Genomic DNA, 19,328 nt, shown 5'->3' with positions numbered 1-19,328 from the left:
TCGAACAATCCAATCAAGTTGTATTATGTGTATTTATAGGAAGGTTGTGGAAAGGCATTTCTCACCAGTTACAGTTTGAAGGTGCATGTTCGTGTTCATACAAAAGAGAGGCCCTATCATTGCACAGATCAGCATTGTGAAAAGTCATTTAACACCCTTTACAGGTAAAAAAATTGAGCTAAAGCAGGCATGTGCAATCTTATACGATTGGAGCCCATATTTGGAAACTTACGATGTACACCTGTGTTTTAGTATCAATTATTATTTCCAGTTAACAAAGTTTATCATACATTAGAATTGAAAATAAATTTTTTTGCGTCATTGTACCATGTTGTGGAGTCGTGGAGAGCAAACATAATCAAGAGGCAAGCTTCATACAAGCCACCATTACTTCATTAAAGTGAGGGGCAAGTCCAAAAACTAGTTGGCCTTAAATCAAAGAGTGGTTGTCAGTAAATATAATGGAGAAAGGATTTGTACTAGTATGTAGTAGTTAAAGCAATTATTGCTACTAATAAGTGGAAAAACACAAATTTATTGCTTAATTACGACGTAGATGGCAGCTCTTATGTCACATTAAAAGAAATGATAGAGATGACTCAGGTATTTGGATGAATAAAATGTTTTGTGTTGCCAACAAGTAAATAGTAATAGCTATAATTAAAGCATACTTAAGTGTATTTTGGGAGCATTTTGTGCTAAATAAGCTAACAGTTGGTGTATGTGTTATGGTTAATGTAAAATTGTAAATGATAACCTACAGTACCGTGCAGTCTTGGCTGCTGGCTGTAGCCTAACCTGGTAACGCTAACTGCAGTAAAAACAAGAATGCTTTACCAGTTCATCTACTGTTGTGTGTGACATTGCTATGCTGAAAATAAACATTACCTGCTACTAGTCACCTATCTATGGAGACGTATTCCATCCAAAACGCTTTAGCTAGCCTACCATACCGAATACAAACCCCAGTCATCAAGCATACTGTTTTAACACCATGACATTATAATAGTCGCCATCTCCATCGTAATAGGAGACCAAATTTGCAATGCAACTTCGGCAACAATTGCTTAACCACTACATATTATTAATAATCCATTTACCAGTATATTTACTGGTATCTACTCTTTGATTTGCCAGCTTGTTTTTGGACTGGCCCTTCAGTTTAAAAATTAGCAGTTTGATGCAAGTTATACTTTTGTAAACTTACTCATTATCTATCTTTGCCAATTGTGATAAAACACTTGCGAGAGCGTTTAAAACATAATTGTCGATATTTTTAATCCAAAAAGTACTAAAATGTATAATTGGACTTCTGATGTTTCAAACATTTTCTTCAACAAAACTACAGGTAAATTAAAGTTGACTGTAGCCGTTGTTGGTCAAATAAGCTGGCTTCTATGCTCTTATTATCTTCGAAAAGAACTGTTCACTACAGTAGATGCTTCTAAACAGTATTTCTAAACAGTGAAATAGTTATAAAAAATAGCTATAATAGTGAAAGGTGTGTTTAGCATGATTTGGATACTTTCCTCAAATATGCATTTTTAATGAATTCATTAGTTTGCTTTTTTCAAGTCAACTTGTGACTGCAAGCCAATAAATTTAAGTTGAAAATGGCTAGGGCTTTTATTCACAGCTGGGATAAAGGGTTTGTGAAAAACGTTAAAACAAGTTAAAAAGTTTTTGAAAAATGAATGGTATAGGTAGTAGATGATTTTCTTGACATTGTTGCATATTTCTGGTATCAAATTGTACATTCATTTGCATTTACAAGCATGGCAAGTAAGTAAGCTCCCAAACTAAGCTAAAGGTTTGTTTTTTTTAGAAAATATACACTCTACTTCATCCTTTCAACTGCAATCTGCATTTTACCTTATAGTTACCCTGTTTTGTGTGCTTTGTGAGTACCTGGGGTTAAAATGCCGCTTTATTAGTTTCAAACATTATTAGTTTCATTTTGATAGCTACCTTGCAAAGCATTTGTCATTAAATCTTTGTTTTTTATTCGCAACCTTAGTCTTGCGTGGTAAACAAATCTAGATATCAAACAATTAAAGAAAGATGTGTATAGTTAAACAGAAACAAACTTTCTGAATGGTGACAAGCTGCTGTCTGTGGGTCGTGCATGTCTGGCTAAAAAAGTGATTTAGTTTGTTATCAGCAGAATAAAGACAAAATGCCACAGTAGTGCGTACAATATGCTTATTTATTTTCATAATTTAATTTAGCTATAATCGGATCATTGTTTATGCTTGCTTATTGTTTTGTCCAACTAGGTTGAAAGCTCATCAACGTCTGCACAACGGAGAAACATTTAATTGTAATTCTGATGGATGCTCAAAGTTTTTTACCACTCTGAGTGATTTGCGAAAACACTATCGAACTCATACAGGAGAAAGACCATACAAGTAATGGTATATTATGAAAAGAATAGTCTGATGTAAATTTGAAATGCAAAGTTCCTATCAAATGTTAACATCATCTGTTTGACACAATGTGTGCATTGCTGAGTTTGTTTATTGTACTTGAAATAGATGCAATGTTCCAGATTGCAGCAAGGCATTCACTGTGAGCCATCACCTAAAATCACACATTCGTACTCACACAGGTGAACTTGTTTACTAGACAAGCACCAAACTATTTATTTATGTTATAACTACATATAATTAAAACGAAATATATAACTTTAGGTGAAAAGCCATTTGTTTGTGAAGAAGGTGGTTGTGTAAAAGCTTATGCCACTCAGCATAGTTTAAAACAGCATAAAACAAAAGACCACAAAGACACTGGAAAGATTATCAACAATTCGCCAAACAGTTATGATCTGGTGATACATCATTTAAAAAACTTATAATAAGTAGTACAGTAGTATTTTTTTGATGCAATAATACAACTATTTTCCATTGTTTATTGTATATAACAGTATGCCACATTTTTGCTTCAATTTATTTTGCTTTGCTTTTGTAACAAGGACCGTATTTATTTTGTAACAATTTATTGTGCTGCTTAATTTTGAAATGTTTAGGATAAAGCCGCAGAAATGTTATTGGGTGCTGCTGATTCTTTGCAAGTTAATCAGCCACAGGTTTCACCAGAAATGCAGGTATTGTTTAACTTAACAGATTAGGCTGTTGATGTCATACTAAGAAGTAGTAATAACTACCACAAAAGCCAGTAAAAACATATAATGGACACTGCTTATTTAAGATGATTTGGACTGTTTATTATTGTTAATCTCTAATCATAGTAAAAGTTCGAACGGTGCAAAATTGCTAAATCAAATAGAATAGTGAAAAACAGGTAAAAGCTGCAAATCTCCTTTGTACTATTCTAATGAATTCATGTATTTTTTTACCATACCAACTTACACGCTAATGAGTGACTACTGCAGTCTTACATATATCAGATATGAAATAATGTTGCATGCTTTTATGCTGGTTGTCTCATTGCCACTGCTGGTATAAAATAACAAGCTTATCTCTTGTCATCTCATATTATGTGTTGCTATGCTAAGACCTTTGTGACATGATTTTCTGTGGAAAATCATTTGTGCATTTTTTCTCTTTTTGTGTCTCATTGGTGTGTTTGAGTTCATTTATAATTCTCATGATAACTCAGCAAGCTGCGTGCAAGAAAACAACATGGTGGCAACCCTGTATGCACATTGAATATTTAGAATCAGTACTGTAAGTACAGAATTTGAGACAACAGGTTAGGTTTGCATAATGATTATTGAGACTCTAGATGAAAATGGCGGAAGCAAATATTAGTTTACCACCAGCACTTGATGTGATTGATGAAAGTTTGGCAGCAACATTTCAATGATAAAAACAAAAATTAGACATATATCTTTTAGGAAATGGTGCGTCAACCAAAGAAAACAATTTCAAAACAGCAATTGTACCCCATTGCGCAGGACTTCCCAGTCATTGAAATATTTAGGCATTTTGAGTTTACTGAAAACAAATATTGCGATGATCCTGAGACGGTGATAACCAAAATTGGCAATTATTGCGCACCACAACAAAATGTTGTTCTACAAATGTACAAATTCTGGAATGTGAAATACCTAAAAGCGTTTGTTACGTTCCTGACTGAGTTGTAAAACAGATCAGCAACATGCAATTATGAACAAAAGCGAAAACAGAAGATGATCAAAGACAAAATTGTATTTATGGTCACTGCAGAATTGCAAGAGCTATTACTTCGTGAGTGAGACCTTGATTTAGCAAAAACTATACAAATATGTCCTGCAAATGAACTATCCATAAAACTGGCCCAATAAAGGAGCATTGCCTGCGCAGAAAATTAATAATGTTCATTCGGCAGCCAACAAGATGACGAATGATACAAGTCAGAAAGCTGAAAGTCAAATAATATCTGATTGCAAATTTCACAAGAAGGGAAGAAATAACTGTCCTGCTTGAGGAAAAGTTTGTTCAAAATGCCGCCGCAACCATTTCAGCTTCAAGTGTCGATCAAAAATCCACGTTGTGAACACTGATAACTCAATCGATAGTGAAGGCATTTCAAACGAAGCGTGGTTACAAGCTTTAGGATCGTCACAGAAAAATCGTTTAACTGCTCAACTGCAGGTGAACAACTGTGATGTGAAATTTCAATTAGATAGTGGTGCGGATGTGAAAAAAATGTGCCAAAAGTTGGTTGAAAAGAAACAACTTTAATCTGAGGCAGAACCACTAATCATGTGGAACATGTTGGTAATGAAAACGCTAGGAAAAACAATGCTAAAGGTTCTTAACCCTAAAACAGTGATGAGCGTAATGTTGTTGCTTTTAATGTTGTCCAAAAATTTTTCAATAGCTTATTAGTATTGCAACCTATTCCAAAAATGGGCCTTATTGTGGTGAATGATCAGTGTTTAACATCCGTAGTCCAAGAAGATGATATGGGTAATCTGGGCACAGTCCGACTCACCGTGGACCCAGAAGTTAGACCAAAAGTCTTATCCTGCAGGAAAGTCTTACCACTTGGAAAAAAATGTACCGACGGTATTCGTGCTATTTAAAATAAGTAGTTCAGTGCTTTTGCTCAGCACTAAAATTGGCACTAAGTGTTAATTAAAATAAAGTTGTAAAAAATATACTTTTCAAAACCTTGAAGTATTCGTTTTAAAAGTACTACTGACTACCGGGACCGACTGATCTTTCTTGCAAAAAGTAACGATGGTACCAGTATTGGCACAGAAAAAGTGCTGCAGTACATTCATTTGGTACTATAGTACCGCAGTACTACCCACCTCTACATTTTAAATTACCAACAATTGATTGATACAATTGAAATATTGCCAAAACTCAACCTGATAAAAGTATTCAGCAAGGTAGATGTCAAAGAAGCTTACTGGCATGTACAGCTAGACGAATACTCAAGCAAACTGATGACAATGCTTACACCAATAGGCAGATATTGCTAAAAAAACATTACCTTTCAATCTGAAGGTAAGCAGCAAAATTTTCCAAAAGCTTCTCAACATCGCACTTATTAACTTGAAAGGAATGATTGCAGTGGCTGATGAGATTGTTGTGTTTGGAATAGGTTCTACTGTGCAGTAAGCCAAAATTGACCACGAAAAAATCTGTCAAAGTTGCAACAGCATTGTTATGAGCAACACATCAAATCGAATGACAGTAAAGCCAAGATAAAGCAGTCAGAGATATCATTTATGGGTCATCTCATTACATCCAATGGAATAACTGCTGACGAGAAGAAAATTATTGCCATAAAAGAAATGCCGGCACCAACTGATCCCCAGAGAGTCGAACGTTTCTCGGGAACGATCCAGTATTTGGTGAGATGTATGCCGAATTTATCAAGTGATCAAGAACAACTTCTTATGCTACTGCGAAAGAATGTCGTGGAAATGGACCGAAGCCGAACAGGCCGTGTTTGAAAAGATCAAAACAAAAGTTACTATGACACCTGTCCTATAATCTTATGATTCAAGCAAAGCACTGTGCATGCAAGTTGATTCTAGCATAGATGGACTGGGAGCCGTGCTCATGCAAGATGGCAAGTGAATAGATAATGCATTCAGAGTGCTGACACCAGCCAGGTGGATCTGGGCACACATTGAGAAAGAAACGTTGGCAGTTGTTTATGGTTTAAAGCGATTTGTCCAATACACTTTTCAAAGAGAAATTGTTGTCGAAAACAACCAAATGTCAGGCACCACAATATCTTCAATCATAAATCATGCATCTACCGATACTAATTCATTTTTCAATACACACCAAGTCATGACCTTGCTATTGCTGATACACTCAGCCAAGCATTAATCGAGGCACAGGACACAGAGGGAAGATTAATGAGCATTGAGGCATTTGCAAGTTTATCTGATAAATGGATTGAACAAGTTGTCAAAAAAAAACACAGAAATTCATATGCTGTTGGAAGTGATTCAGAATGGTTGGCCAGATACAAAGCAGCAATTACCTACAGTCATTCAGCTCTAGCTTATTTCAGCATTCGTGGCACGTTAAACTTGAAAGACAACGTCGTTCTAAAGATAGAGGGAATACTCATTTCAAAATCATTTGGAGCTGGCATGAGATGACGCTTTCACTGTACACATGTTGGTTTTAAAAGTATGATGAGACGAGCACGTGACACAATATTTTGGATCGGTATGCCACAAAAAATCAAGGAAATGACTGCATCATGCGAAGCATGCAATGATCTGAAACCAGCAAATCAGAAGGAAATCTTAAAACTCCATGTGAGAGAAGTTACCATGGGAAAAAGTAGGAATTGATATCTGTGAATATAAAGAACACTGATACCTGATAACAGTGGATTATTTTTCAAGTTTTATTGAAATGGATGTTCTGAAAACCATAACCTGCAACAAAGTGATTACCTGTTTGAAGAGAAACGGGATCATGGCAGCATGGCAGCGGGATTCGTTAAAAAAGAAAATAACCATGGATGACAATATGCAAGTGACGTTAATGGCAATGAGAGAACAGCAAGAGAGCTTCATATCTGCGTTTAGCAGTATGCAACAGATGTAGAAAAAGACACAGCTATTCCAGTGTTTGATGCCTTCAACAAAACAAAAGAAAAATGTTACAACTACTTGCAGAAATTCGAGCATCACATGAACATTTACAACGTCATGTCCGAAGACAGAAAGAAAGCTTGTTTGCTAGCATGGGTTGGTTCGGAGACCTACGCATTTCTTGTAAATTTGTTTGGTAACGAACACGTTGCAGAAAAGTCCTTTGCAGAACTAGCTGGAAAACTATCTTTGCACTTCAAAGATACTGTCCACTTTCAAGTCGCAAGTTTTGCATTTTTTAACTGTTGTATGCAACCAGGAGAGTCATATGCAGATTGGACAACGACACTCCGTGTTGGATCGCCAGAGATTGCCGATTTGCCAGCAAAAGTGATCAATGCAATCATCTCAGCTACGTTGATGAACAAATTAGAGATACCATCATCCAACATACTCCTCACGCTGATGTTCGACATGAATGTTTGATGGACCCGAACACTTCCTTGCAAGGACCTCCTCAAAAAAGCCAAAACATACAATAAAACAATGCAAGAACAGGAATAAGCCAAAAGAAGCTTACCAACTTTCGTGGGAAGAAACGAGAAGAATGGAAATCTTGTCCAAATTGTCTCTCAAAGCATTCAAAGAAGAATTGTCCTTTCAAAGAGTATTCCTGTCGCAGATGTGGGAAGAAAGGGCATCTGAAAGCGATATGTCAGTCGAAAGTAACCATGCAAGAAAAGATTCAACAAGTAAGCAAAGATTGCGTCGGGAGCATTTGTTTGCTCTAGAAAGTTTGTCAGCTGTAGAAGGTACTTCAGATGGTCTTGAAGTTGATGTCACTTCCTACCCAACGCGTTCTGAACAAGCCTTGTCAGAGAAAGCCAACGAAATAGAAAACTCACAAGATGGTTGGATTGAGCAACTACGCTGAAGGTATCCGGAAGTTTTCAGCTCGAAGCTGTGGGTAATGCTCACAAGTGAAGGTATCAATTCACTTAAAGCCAGGTGCCAACCCCGCATATTTTTAAGCCCAGACCCTTTCCATTTGCAATGAATTAGGAGGTAAGAAAGGAACTGAACAGGTTAATTGAAAATGGCGTTTACAACCTGTAGCTTACGGTGATTGGCCTGAGCCGATAGATATTGTCTCCAAGCCAAGTGGAGCCATTAGGATCTGTGTATGGCTTCTACATTATTTTGGCTAAATGCAAATTTTTTAAAGATTCTGTCGAATACCTCGGGCATATCATTGACAAGGGCGGGAAACAACCTTCCAATACGTCATTCGAAGCAATTCTACAATTACCCAAGCCCCAGAATCTTCAGGAACTACAAGCATTTTTAGGAAAAATCAATTACTACGGTCACTTCATCACGAGCTTACCTGACAAAGCAAACCCACAACAAGTTCATTATTCATTCACGTGATATTACAATAAGCTGCAAGAAAACAAAAATGAAGCATTTTAATCTTTATTAGCATTAAGGAATGATATTCCTATATTGAGGTTTCTGTGTACCCGAAGTTAAAAACCACCGATTCAAGACAATCTGTACTTTGTTTTTCTGATGTATGGTATTACTGTATTGTATTTCCTGTAGTGAATGTAGTTATTGAAACAAAGCAGTATGAATACGAACAATAGATTATCCGCAGACAGCAATTACCTCAACTAATGCAGAACCACACTTATCAATATTGTGAAAGGGTTTGTTTGTCTAAATCTAAGTTTTGAAAATGAATATGTGTTTATTTTTACACAGACAATGACTTTTTGTCCAAAGTTAGTCTGTGCTATAACTTCTATCCCGTTTGAATTTGTTGAAAGTTTTGTTACCTGAGAAAATAAGTAGTTTATTTGTTCGCTATTGTTGGATTCTAATATGCAGTTTCTTTGCAGGATTTAGATTGGCCAATGCTACAGTCCGAGGAAAACTCACTGCGAATTTTGAATTGTGAACAGCCTTCTCGCCCCCAGACATTGAGTCATTTGGGTATGTACATAATTTCCAGAAATATTTACACTAAACTTAGCATTTAATGAGGCAAATGTTGACGGATTTACATATTTGCTTCTTCAGTATCATTTCACGTCAACTTACCCACTCTTTCGGAATTGGATGAAACTATGTAGTATGAAAAACCTGAAAGTGTTAACTTTCAAGTATAAACAATTTTTATATTAAAAACTGTCCAACTTTTTTCAAAAGCTGTTTTTTTTAAGTGATTTAATATTAAAAGGGTTTTTGTCCTTATTTCAAATTATAACTATATTTCACATTTTTTGTGTTTAGAGGTATTGTGGCTTAGAGATGCTTTGATTGTTTAACTCTAACTCAACTTCGTTCATGTCATCGTAGCCATGTGAGCTCGGGCAAAAATGTAAAAAACTACAATGACTCTAGCTGACCATATTTTTGATGATATTAAGCCCTGTTTTGGCCTTAAGCCAATAACATGTGTTATGCTTTCAAACCATTCCTAAGCTCACATTGTTTGATGCAATGCCTACTTTTGCAATGAATCACAAGAAATTTTACTCTTGATTTTGATAACGCTGGCAATGTAACTACATTGCAGAAAAATGTCCTAGTGAAAACAGGCCAAAAAACTAAATTGCATTAGTAATATCCAAGAAAGTTCTTGTGCGATTGAGAAAGTTTTCAATCTGTTGAGGGTTGGTTGACGTGGCAGACTGTTCAGTCAAGTGCATAACATTACCAGTAAGTAGAATTGCTAATTGCTAAATGTTAAGGTGACGTTAACGAAGTCGAAGAAGCTTGTATTGGTTCAGGACACAGTGGTTTTACTGGGCCTACAGTGCAGCCAACATCTGACAACCAAAGTTTGAAAGATAGTGAAATTTCATCTTTAACGAAAGTGGCAATGCAGGCTATTTCAGGTTGGTGAATCATTTTATTTTATCATGTTTTATCCGTATTTACTGAAAACACAGGTCAACAAAACTTCACTTTTTTTTTTAAACGAGAACGCAAGTATATTATTTGAGATGTATTTTTGCTCTGATTCCGAATCTGCCTTTAGTTTTTCTTTAGCTCATCACATTTTCAAGATATCGTCGAATCCGTGTTTTCAGAAAAAACAATACACAGCTATGATACATGGCACTTAACCCTATCCAAACCAGGTGCGCGACATTACTATTTTAACTAGGTGTGGCCAACACTGCACACACATTTTCAATCGTTAATAACTCGAAAACTAAACGTCGTGAACTGATCGGATTTTTATAAGTTAGTAGTAAAAACATCTGGCTTCCTGTATACATCATAATTGTTAAACTAAAGAAAGTGCATTTAGTGTAAATTAAGTATTTTTACAAGTGATACATTTCAAGAAGTATTTCTTGTTACACTGCGCCAATCACAAAATTCCATCTTTGACAATGATTTTTCAAAATGTGGATCCTTTAGCACTTCTCTAATTTGATGGCCCACGAAGATTCCTTCTTTTAGTTTTGCTTGGCTTATGCTAGGAAACTTTTTGCAGAGAAATGCGAACCCATTAGAATTGCACTTTCCCATTGCTTTAACAAAATTCTTCATCAAACCCAGCTTGATATGAAGAGGTGGCAAGAGAATTTTCTAAGGATATGATTAAGTACGATTCTCTTACAGGCCAGTCTCTTCTGATATAATGCTCTTTGGTAGCACGGCTGTTCCACAAACACAGGAAGCAGCAGTGTTTCGTAAATCCTCCATGCATTCCATCAAGATGCCAACGACTTTGATGTCTCCGCAAATACTCCATTTGTAAGCATTGTACTGAATAGCTTCCAGAAGGACTTCGATGCTTTCATAACATTCTTTCAGATGAACAGAATGTGCTATAGGAATAGACGGTTTTATATTTCCATTGTGCAACAACACAGCTTTCAAACTTCTCTTCGAAGAGTCAATGAAAAGTTGCCACTCATCAACAATGTGTGCTTCACCCAATTTTTGAAACAAGTCTTTAATGTTGTGGCAGTAGCAAAGAGGTCTGTCTACTGTGAAGACTGCGGCCAGGTCCAAGTTTCGCTTTCTGTAATGACTTATTACCACATCTTTCTCATGCAAGTCTTTCTCATCTTTCCTTTTACATTGACAAGGCAAAAATAGCAGTCCTGTATGTGGTATTTTGGTTCTCGCCATATCATGGGAATAGCAAAAGGCATCGATGACGCTCGTTTGTGTAGCCAATTGTGTAAACCAGTTGAACAAGGTGTACATATTTGATGTGGTGCCCACTTTTTGCTTGGTCGCCTAATGGGCAGCCATAGTACAACTTGTACATATTTTTAATATCTAAAGTGTTACTTCATTGCTTGCCTTTGATTGTAAAATTGCCACAAATATCACAAAACAGATAGGGATTGTTCTTGCACTTTGTGGACATAACAAAGGCAGAATAGCAGTCGACCAAAATATGGCACAAAGAAATCTATTGAACAGTATACGTTAGTACAATATTGATTAAAATCTGCCATTAACAAATATTGTGAAAACCAAACAGTTTATTTCAAATTTTCTGCTACAGTGCTGTAAGCACTATCTACATGTGGAATTAACTGCTTGATATACCACTTATTTTGCAAAAGGTTGGCAAAATATTCTCCATATAATAGGCTATTATAGCATAACAACTAAAAATTTAAAATGCAAATATCTCGAAAACCTGATGTGCTAAAACTAGGGCATTTTCGGAATCAGCGTCAAAAACCCTTTAAGAATCATCTAATCGCATATCTGTTTAAAATTGGCTGTTGACCAGTGAAATGGTATTCCTAAAGTCCTTCATTGTTTTTGTGCAGAAAAAAACTTTCAGGGTGTTCCAATAGTCATCATCAAACAGGAAACACGGGAAGCTTGTCAATGTTCATGTAGCCATCATCCAAAACAAAGGGAACCAGATAAGTCATCTAGTGTCATTTTATTGGATAGTCAGACTCTGCCGCAAAATTCAGGTTATGATCTCCAGAGTAAAGACTTTATGTATCAGACTACACAAGAAGAGTCCAATTTGATACAGGGAAATCTATCTGCTTCAGGCATGGCCTATGTGAGTACTCAGCTTGATTGCCAGACCGACGCCATAAACCAATCGCAGGGGCTGTCTACCATGGAGATTCATAAAAATTCCAGTCAAAATCCATATCAATCCAAAAATATACAGAGAACTTCTGGCCAAATACAACAGCCTCCGGGAAACAACATTTCAGAATCAACACTTCGTAACTTGAATTCCTATTTGGCGGCTGATGCATCAATGTTATTTTCCTATACGGATAATAATAACCAAATATCTGATCAGGCATCGCGTTGTTGCGAAAATGAAAGCATTTTGCAATGCGTCACGCTCGGTTGTAATGTTGATGCAAAGCCAAAGATAATGGAATGATAGTATATGTACCTACAACGTTTTACACTGTGATGGCCGGTAATCTGTATTCTAGTAGTAAACTTACACATGTGACTCTTTATCATTTCACGTAAAACAGCATGCATATTGCAGCATTTTTCCTTGCACTTGATGGTTTCAAAGTTTCATTGCACACATTTTTGAATAAACTTTTATTGTGTAAATAACACAATTGCAGGAGAATAGTGGGAAGTAAAATCACGGTGTTGAAGCTGGAATTGCACATGTTACTGAATGAACTGTTTTTTTTTGTGGTGGTAAAATTAAATGTACAGAGCTAGGCATTTTTTTAATGTCGTAATTAGGATTTCAATAATAACTTGTTCAGCAGAGCTTAATCACCCAGCTAAATATGTAATTTTAATACTTGTGAATGAATGAATAAAATGCATCTATATTATTGGAAACCTGTTTCTGAAGCAGATGTTTGACTTGAAAGATTTGGTTGACTTCCAAAGGTTGGGAAATCGTTTTTAGTCTACACCAGATAGATCAGAAGGCCAATGGTTATAACCAGTATGGAAACAGAGTTGGTAATTGATCACGTTACTACAGCTTCTCTCAAGGAGGTGGTGGCAGAGCCGAGTTATGTGCAATATGAGCCCAGTCTAGAAAGACATTTAGGTCCCAGTTGCTAGCGTACTTAAGGGACACTGGGTCATGGCACCTTCAGGAACCCAACTTTTTTCGGACATGCCTTTTTACGTCTTACTCTTTTTGGTCTATCGCAAATCCTACTTTGAGAGCACTTATCAACTGTGAGATAATGGTCAAAGTGATTGCTTTAGTTGCATTACAATGCCCGGATTTGGTTTCGAATCTTATACCTTGCGTAATATTTACCCTAGGGCAAGTTGTGTTTAAAACCGGCTTTACAAATCTCTTGCTATAACCCTTAGTCTCCGAGGTATTTAAAAAGGATCGTATCTCTCTCAGACACACAGTCGTATCTCCCTCGGACAGACACACTAATAATGACGTCACACGAACGTGAAATCCACGCTGCACAGTAACAATGACTATTCACAGTGTACACAGACCATACATAGTATATAAACACAATGTTTCTATTTTGGCGGTCAGTGCCACACAAATACTCCACACCTACATTTATTTGTTTTTAAAAGCTGAAATTGAGCTTGTACCTGTAATTTTTACTTTTGTGTGACTTCCATGTTCTTAATTGTGTTTGCTTTCATCAATCAGTTACATGTGCACGTGTTACAAAGAAGGTCGTTTATTCGTTTCCGATTTGCCGAACGTTGAAGTTACACTTTTAGTTGGCGTGAATTCTGTGTTCTTTCTGGGAAGGACAGTCAGCCTTCTCGAAAAGTTTGAACTTTCAGTTAAAAAATCCTCAGTTCACGTTATGCGCCACAATGGGGACTACGACAAAGCCCAGATGGAGAAGTCAACTGCATGTCTCAGCCCACGACTACGTATGCCAACGCATTAACTCATGTATACTGGACTTATGTATTGTTTTTATATCTTTTGTTAAGGAGGCGTCAAACGCAAAAAATGCCATAAAATCCTGCATCTTTCTGAAATTTTGCATGTCGTTTTAGTATGCTTCGGACTGCCATTCAATAAAATACTATCAAAATAACTTGATTCAAATTTTTTTAACAGAGGTGCAAAATCGACATTAGAATTTTTAGCCTAAAAAACCTAATCATAACAACTTCCTCGCCAATTTATAGCCTAATTCTGCACGCGACCTCGGATATTGAAGCACGCCAAGTGCTAGGGTAATTCCAAGGCTAGAAAACAACACCAACCATGATTCCCTCTGATTGGTCTAAATAGGATTTTTAAAACTCTACGTAAGACTTCCAACGAAGTCATAGAGATCTTAGTTACGCAACTCCTCAACTTACGAATATCAGCTTTACGAGCATTCGTAGATACAAACGTTCTATTTTGCATTTAGCCTTACCCATTACGATATTAACCGCGGGCACTGCGTAGAGTGTTAACCGTCCAATCATCAAGATGAAGTTCATTAATAATACTTATTGGTGCATGAAAGATGCTCCCGTCCTGGCATGACCCTACGGCATAGACAATGAGAACAATAATGCGAGAGCGGAATGTTCGATACGTTGAAATGCTGCATGAGTTTAATGACTTTCCAAGTACATTTACGGCAATGTCTGCACTATAATATTCTGATGTAACTTCCAATTGTATAATTTAGTATGAGCTCACACAGAGCGTCCATACACGACTGTTGGTCGAATGACCTTAGTGCAGTATCAGAATCAGAAGGATGCGGCGCGACGACCTGCAAGAAAACGTCAAATCTGTGGAAAATCTCAATGAAACGTAGATTGAATGCCTTCAAACTTAGTGTTTCATCTCCAATGCCTACTTCAGACACTCCCTCCTACTCTGACCCCGACTCAAAAAGTAGATGGACCGCTGTAGGCCTAATTCCATAACATACTGTACTTATATATACCTGTAAAAACAATGCAACGATTAGATACAACTGCGTTTTGTGTTTTCATTTTATGTTTGTGTCTTTAAAATAAGAAAACATGTTACCTACAGTATGTGATGAACGAATGTTTGGTAGACATATATCGCACTGTACACCAGTTAACAGTACAGTACCAACTTACAAACAATTCAACATACGAACGGCCCTTCGGAGCGTTATGAGAAATAAAACGTTTGTTGCTGTATTAGCTGTGTGATGTATTACACCATATTCACCATAAAGACCTACACTGGCGGTTGTTGTTACTTCATGAGCGAGGAACAACTGAAGATTGATAACTTATTTTGCTTCTGCTACGATAGTATGAGTCTGCTACGATTCCTCAAACGGCGTGACTATTGCTGTTAGTTGCTTAAATTCTGTCTATACATTTTACTGTACTAAATTATAAAATTCCCATTTTTATTTATTGTCAGACACAAAGGCTTACGCCTTTCGGCAAAGCTTACTGCTGTTACATTCCGCCGTAGTAACAAGTGAAAGAGAGATTGCAAACATTACATCAGTATATATATAGCAATCACACCAGCTCAAGATTGTGTAATTTATCTGTAGGCTACGTCATTAACGAGAATTTAAGTTTGATCAGCAATTCTATCACAAGATTCCAAAATCAAATTTTAGCATTAATAAAACAACCCAAGACTTGTGACGTAACTGTTACAATGTTGTGGGGTAGGCGATGTGGATTGTTTTCGTTGGCCTATAGCCAAAGGTTTTTGTCTTTTCTTTTAGAACTCATTGACTATTTTATCTTTGACTCCGTTGCATATGCTATCTCTGATTGTTTTGTGATGATATATATTATAATTAAAGTAATATACAGATTAAATAAGATGTAAAATTCTCGTCTTCAACTATCGAATCAGCGAAGTATAACACTGCGTTATGTAATCGATTACTTCCTGCCGATCGTACATACATTATGAGTTATTCATTCATTCGCTTACTAAGAAAATAGCTGTAACATGGTCGTCTTTATGCTGCTGCTGTGCCAATGTTTTATCTAAATGTAATCGTTCAAAGAAGCTTCAATATAATCAGTTTATACAGTTTTCATTCTTGTGAAACTACTGTTGAATTCAATTTGAAGAAGTTCAGTGTCAAGTTAGACAACTTTGTTGTCATCTTTATATGATAATAATTCGTTAAAGTGAACAATTACGTCCAAGGTTGAGAAAAGCAGACAACGACCTTACGAGAGTCATATATCATCACTCGCAATAAACATTTCAACAAGCAAACATAGTAGTGAAGTGGTCAACCGGTCAAGTTCAACAACCATAAACCAACCATTCCATTACAGTTTCCTTAATCAGCACAACATTCATAAGGTCTAAATTGTTATATTGTCCAAAATATAGTCGTAGTCACATCAGAAACAATTTCATCACCATTTCACATCCGAATAGAGCTATCACTGCAATTGAATAATGAACAAGCCAGAAGGGCAAAAGAGGAAAGACTAGCTAGCCGATTTTAACCAAGCCTAAACTTTTATATCCTATATCTGAGCCAATCAGCGACAGACATGTTGCTTGCATCATGCTACGTGTAACATATGTAATTTTTAACATTATTCTTTCGTCAGCGAAGCTTTGACCACAAGTACAATCAACTTAATACACTGTGAAATGCGACGCTACTTGAAAACACTCATATTAAGGTCAATATGTCGGTTTAGTAATGCAATTTGTTTGAATAACATGATTAACCAAGAATAATACACCTGTCTAAATATTCCATTACATCTAACTGGAGAACACACAATCGCTTATTAAAATGCCAATTATATAAATTATTACAATTTACTATTACAGTCGCCATAACGTAACTCGTTTATAAGTTGAAGAGTTACGACTATTGTGTTTCACGTGGCGCTTCTCCAACATTGCTTATGAAAGACTGAATTTGGTAAAGCGCTTTGTATATCATATATGTTTTTATCTTTTGCGTACGTTATCATCAAAGTTATAACCACATTTTTCGAACTGCGAGTCCGAATATTACGCATTATTATCGACTATTTTTGTTATTCTCACAATCGAATTGCATATTTGGCAAAAAGTAAGAAATCAACAGCAAACATAAAGTTTTGTTTGTATGATCGATCGTAAAGACAATTAAATACTTGCAATAAAATTTAGTTAATTTTTGTATCTACAACAACAGAGTACTTCAAGTTGCTTGATAGGTATAGTTTGTAATGAAAAGTGGTGTATGGTACCTTAACCTGTAAGGTTTACCCACTTCACTACAAAGGTTACACAACAATGACAACTGTATATTCTGATTATATTGAAGCTTCTTTAAACGCACACATTTAGATAAAACATTGGGACAGCTACATAATAAAGTCGACCACTTTCTAGGGTTAACTTAGTAGACTGTAACGCAATGAATAGCTATGAATGAAAGAATAACTCACGTCACGATTTATAACGATACACAGGAAGTCATGCATAGGCGACACGTAACGCAACGCTTCGCAAAGTAGATTTCCCAAACCAGGAAGTATATATTATTTTCCATCTGTGTGGTATAATATGCACCGTACATCACAAGTTTAATTAACAAACTTGGGCAGAGTTAGCAGATTTGATTCGGATGCGCACGAATATCAAAATCTATTATAGGCCTCCTGCTGCATTCGTATTCTAATTCAGAAATCCGAATCTTTTTCCAATTGGCACATCCCTTTCATAATTCGATTACTGTATCATCAAGGGGATTAAAACGCGTGTGAAATTCAGGGTGTGATGATTTATAGATAAAAAGGTTCATTCGTCTATAATCTATATAGTCTAGTCTAGTTTAATTTTTACAAATACAAATCTCGTACGTTAAATCCCCAAATTTATGGGATGGAAGGGTATAAAATCTGTCATTCAATTCCATTTCTCTCTTTTATGCTGTCGATATAAAATTAAAGTTGAGCGTTTTGACAAATTAATACGTCTCAAATGTACAAAAAATATGAAGACACCACTTTACAATACAATAGACCTTTCAGTAATGTTCCTGCTCTCAATATTGGTTAAAGTGCTAAGAAAAGTTTGCTAATATTTAGGTGTTTGCTATTTTCCATGTGTTTTAATTGGTTTTAAATTCTTTATTTTCAGCTACCGTATTTTCTTGAATAGAAACTGCCCTTGAATAGAAGCGGCCCTCGAATAGAAGCAGCAGAAGACAATGCTGAAATCGCTTCGGTGCAATATAAAGGCTGTCATTGAGAGCTTGCACATGCGAAAAACAACAGTTGTCACATTACAGTAGTGATCGGATAGTAATAGAATAAAACCTTTTTGTCAAAAGAGAGTGCAGAATTTTATTGTCACCTAATCAACACTACCAGTACTTCATGTAATAAAAATAGAAGCCGCACAAAACGTTAAAAAATAAAAAATAGTAGCCGCGGTTTCTATTCAAGAAAATACGGTATTCATGATTCAAATATTTTCAGTCATAAGCTTACTTCTTTACATTATAACTTACTTCTTTTCAGTTTTTTTTCCATTGTGGTTGTTTTCAGGTCTTACAATACCTATTTCGTCATTTTCAGCCATTTTCAATTTGGTTGGTTTCAGCCCTTTTCGTTATTGTCGCCTTCAATCCCGGTATTTTCAGCTCTATTTTATTTCACTATTTTCAGCTTTTTCCGATCTCGCCGTTTTCAGCCATTTAAAATCTAGAGTCGTGCTTAGCCCTTTCCAATTTATTAGTTTTCAGCTTTTTCCAATGTCGTCCTTTTTCAGCTCTTTGAAATATACCTGTAGTTGTTTTCGGCCCTTTTTAATATCACCATTTGTAGCTTTTTTCGAACTCGCCGTTTTCAACCTTTTTCGGTGTCGTCGTTTTTAGAAAATCATTCAGAAACACTTTTTTTAATTGCAGCCTGCTTTTAGTGTCTCCTAATCTACTTCATACGACCACGGATAATTGTAAATGAATACTCCAGACGAAATCGTGACGAAAATGCTAAATTGTTTATCACATGGAATTATTAGGCTAACAGAATACCCCTTCATTAATTTTTTTTTTAAATTTTAGTATTATATAAGGGAAACTACCGGTATATGCGTGATTGCTAAATTCTTTAAACCTGAGTGCTTAAGTCAGTTTAATCCAAATTAATCTTGTTTTCGATGCTTTCTAAATTGTAAATGATCATAAACACTTGTTTGTCAAATTCCTGGGGGATCGCCGCCCCACTGAAGTAGGCGCCCATGTTTGGTAGACAATACTATTTGCAATATTTCCGTTTACGTTCACCAAATATAATACATATTATTAAAAAAAAGTAGTGATTATTGATTCAAACCATAAGTGATATTGTAACTTATTAGCATTAGGCCTACGAAGTAATGAACAAGGACAGT

The 19,328-nt window shown here is 36.0% G+C and overlaps 1 protein-coding gene across 2 annotated transcripts in view; it reads left to right on the top strand.

The window, feature by feature from the left end:
• LOC143448480 (uncharacterized) overlaps positions 1-12,853 on the top strand; it is a 35,854-nt gene extending 23,001 nt beyond the window's left edge. The window contains exons 5-13 of one of the 2 annotated variants that reach the window (XM_076948246.1): positions 40-164; positions 1,826-1,900; positions 2,277-2,408; positions 2,535-2,608; positions 2,691-2,827; positions 3,026-3,103; positions 8,923-9,016; positions 9,778-9,924; positions 11,836-12,853. In XM_076948246.1, coding sequence (XP_076804361.1) covers positions 40-164; positions 1,826-1,900; positions 2,277-2,408; positions 2,535-2,608; positions 2,691-2,827; positions 3,026-3,103; positions 8,923-9,016; positions 9,778-9,924; positions 11,836-12,422 — 1,449 coding nt within the window. In that variant the 3' untranslated portion in view covers positions 12,423-12,853. The remainder of the gene's footprint in view (positions 1-39; positions 165-1,825; positions 1,901-2,276; positions 2,409-2,534; positions 2,609-2,690; positions 2,828-3,025; positions 3,104-8,922; positions 9,017-9,777; positions 9,925-11,835) is intronic. The other variant, XM_076948247.1, reaches the window with a different exon arrangement.
• The last annotated feature ends 6,475 nt before the right edge of the window (positions 12,854-19,328 follow it).

Source organism: Clavelina lepadiformis, chromosome 3 (assembly GCF_947623445.1).
Source record: "Clavelina lepadiformis chromosome 3, kaClaLepa1.1, whole genome shotgun sequence".
NCBI lineage: Eukaryota > Metazoa > Chordata > Ascidiacea > Aplousobranchia > Clavelinidae > Clavelina > Clavelina lepadiformis.
Note: the sequence above shows the minus strand (reverse complement) of the source record. Positions and strands in the feature narration are given on the sequence as shown.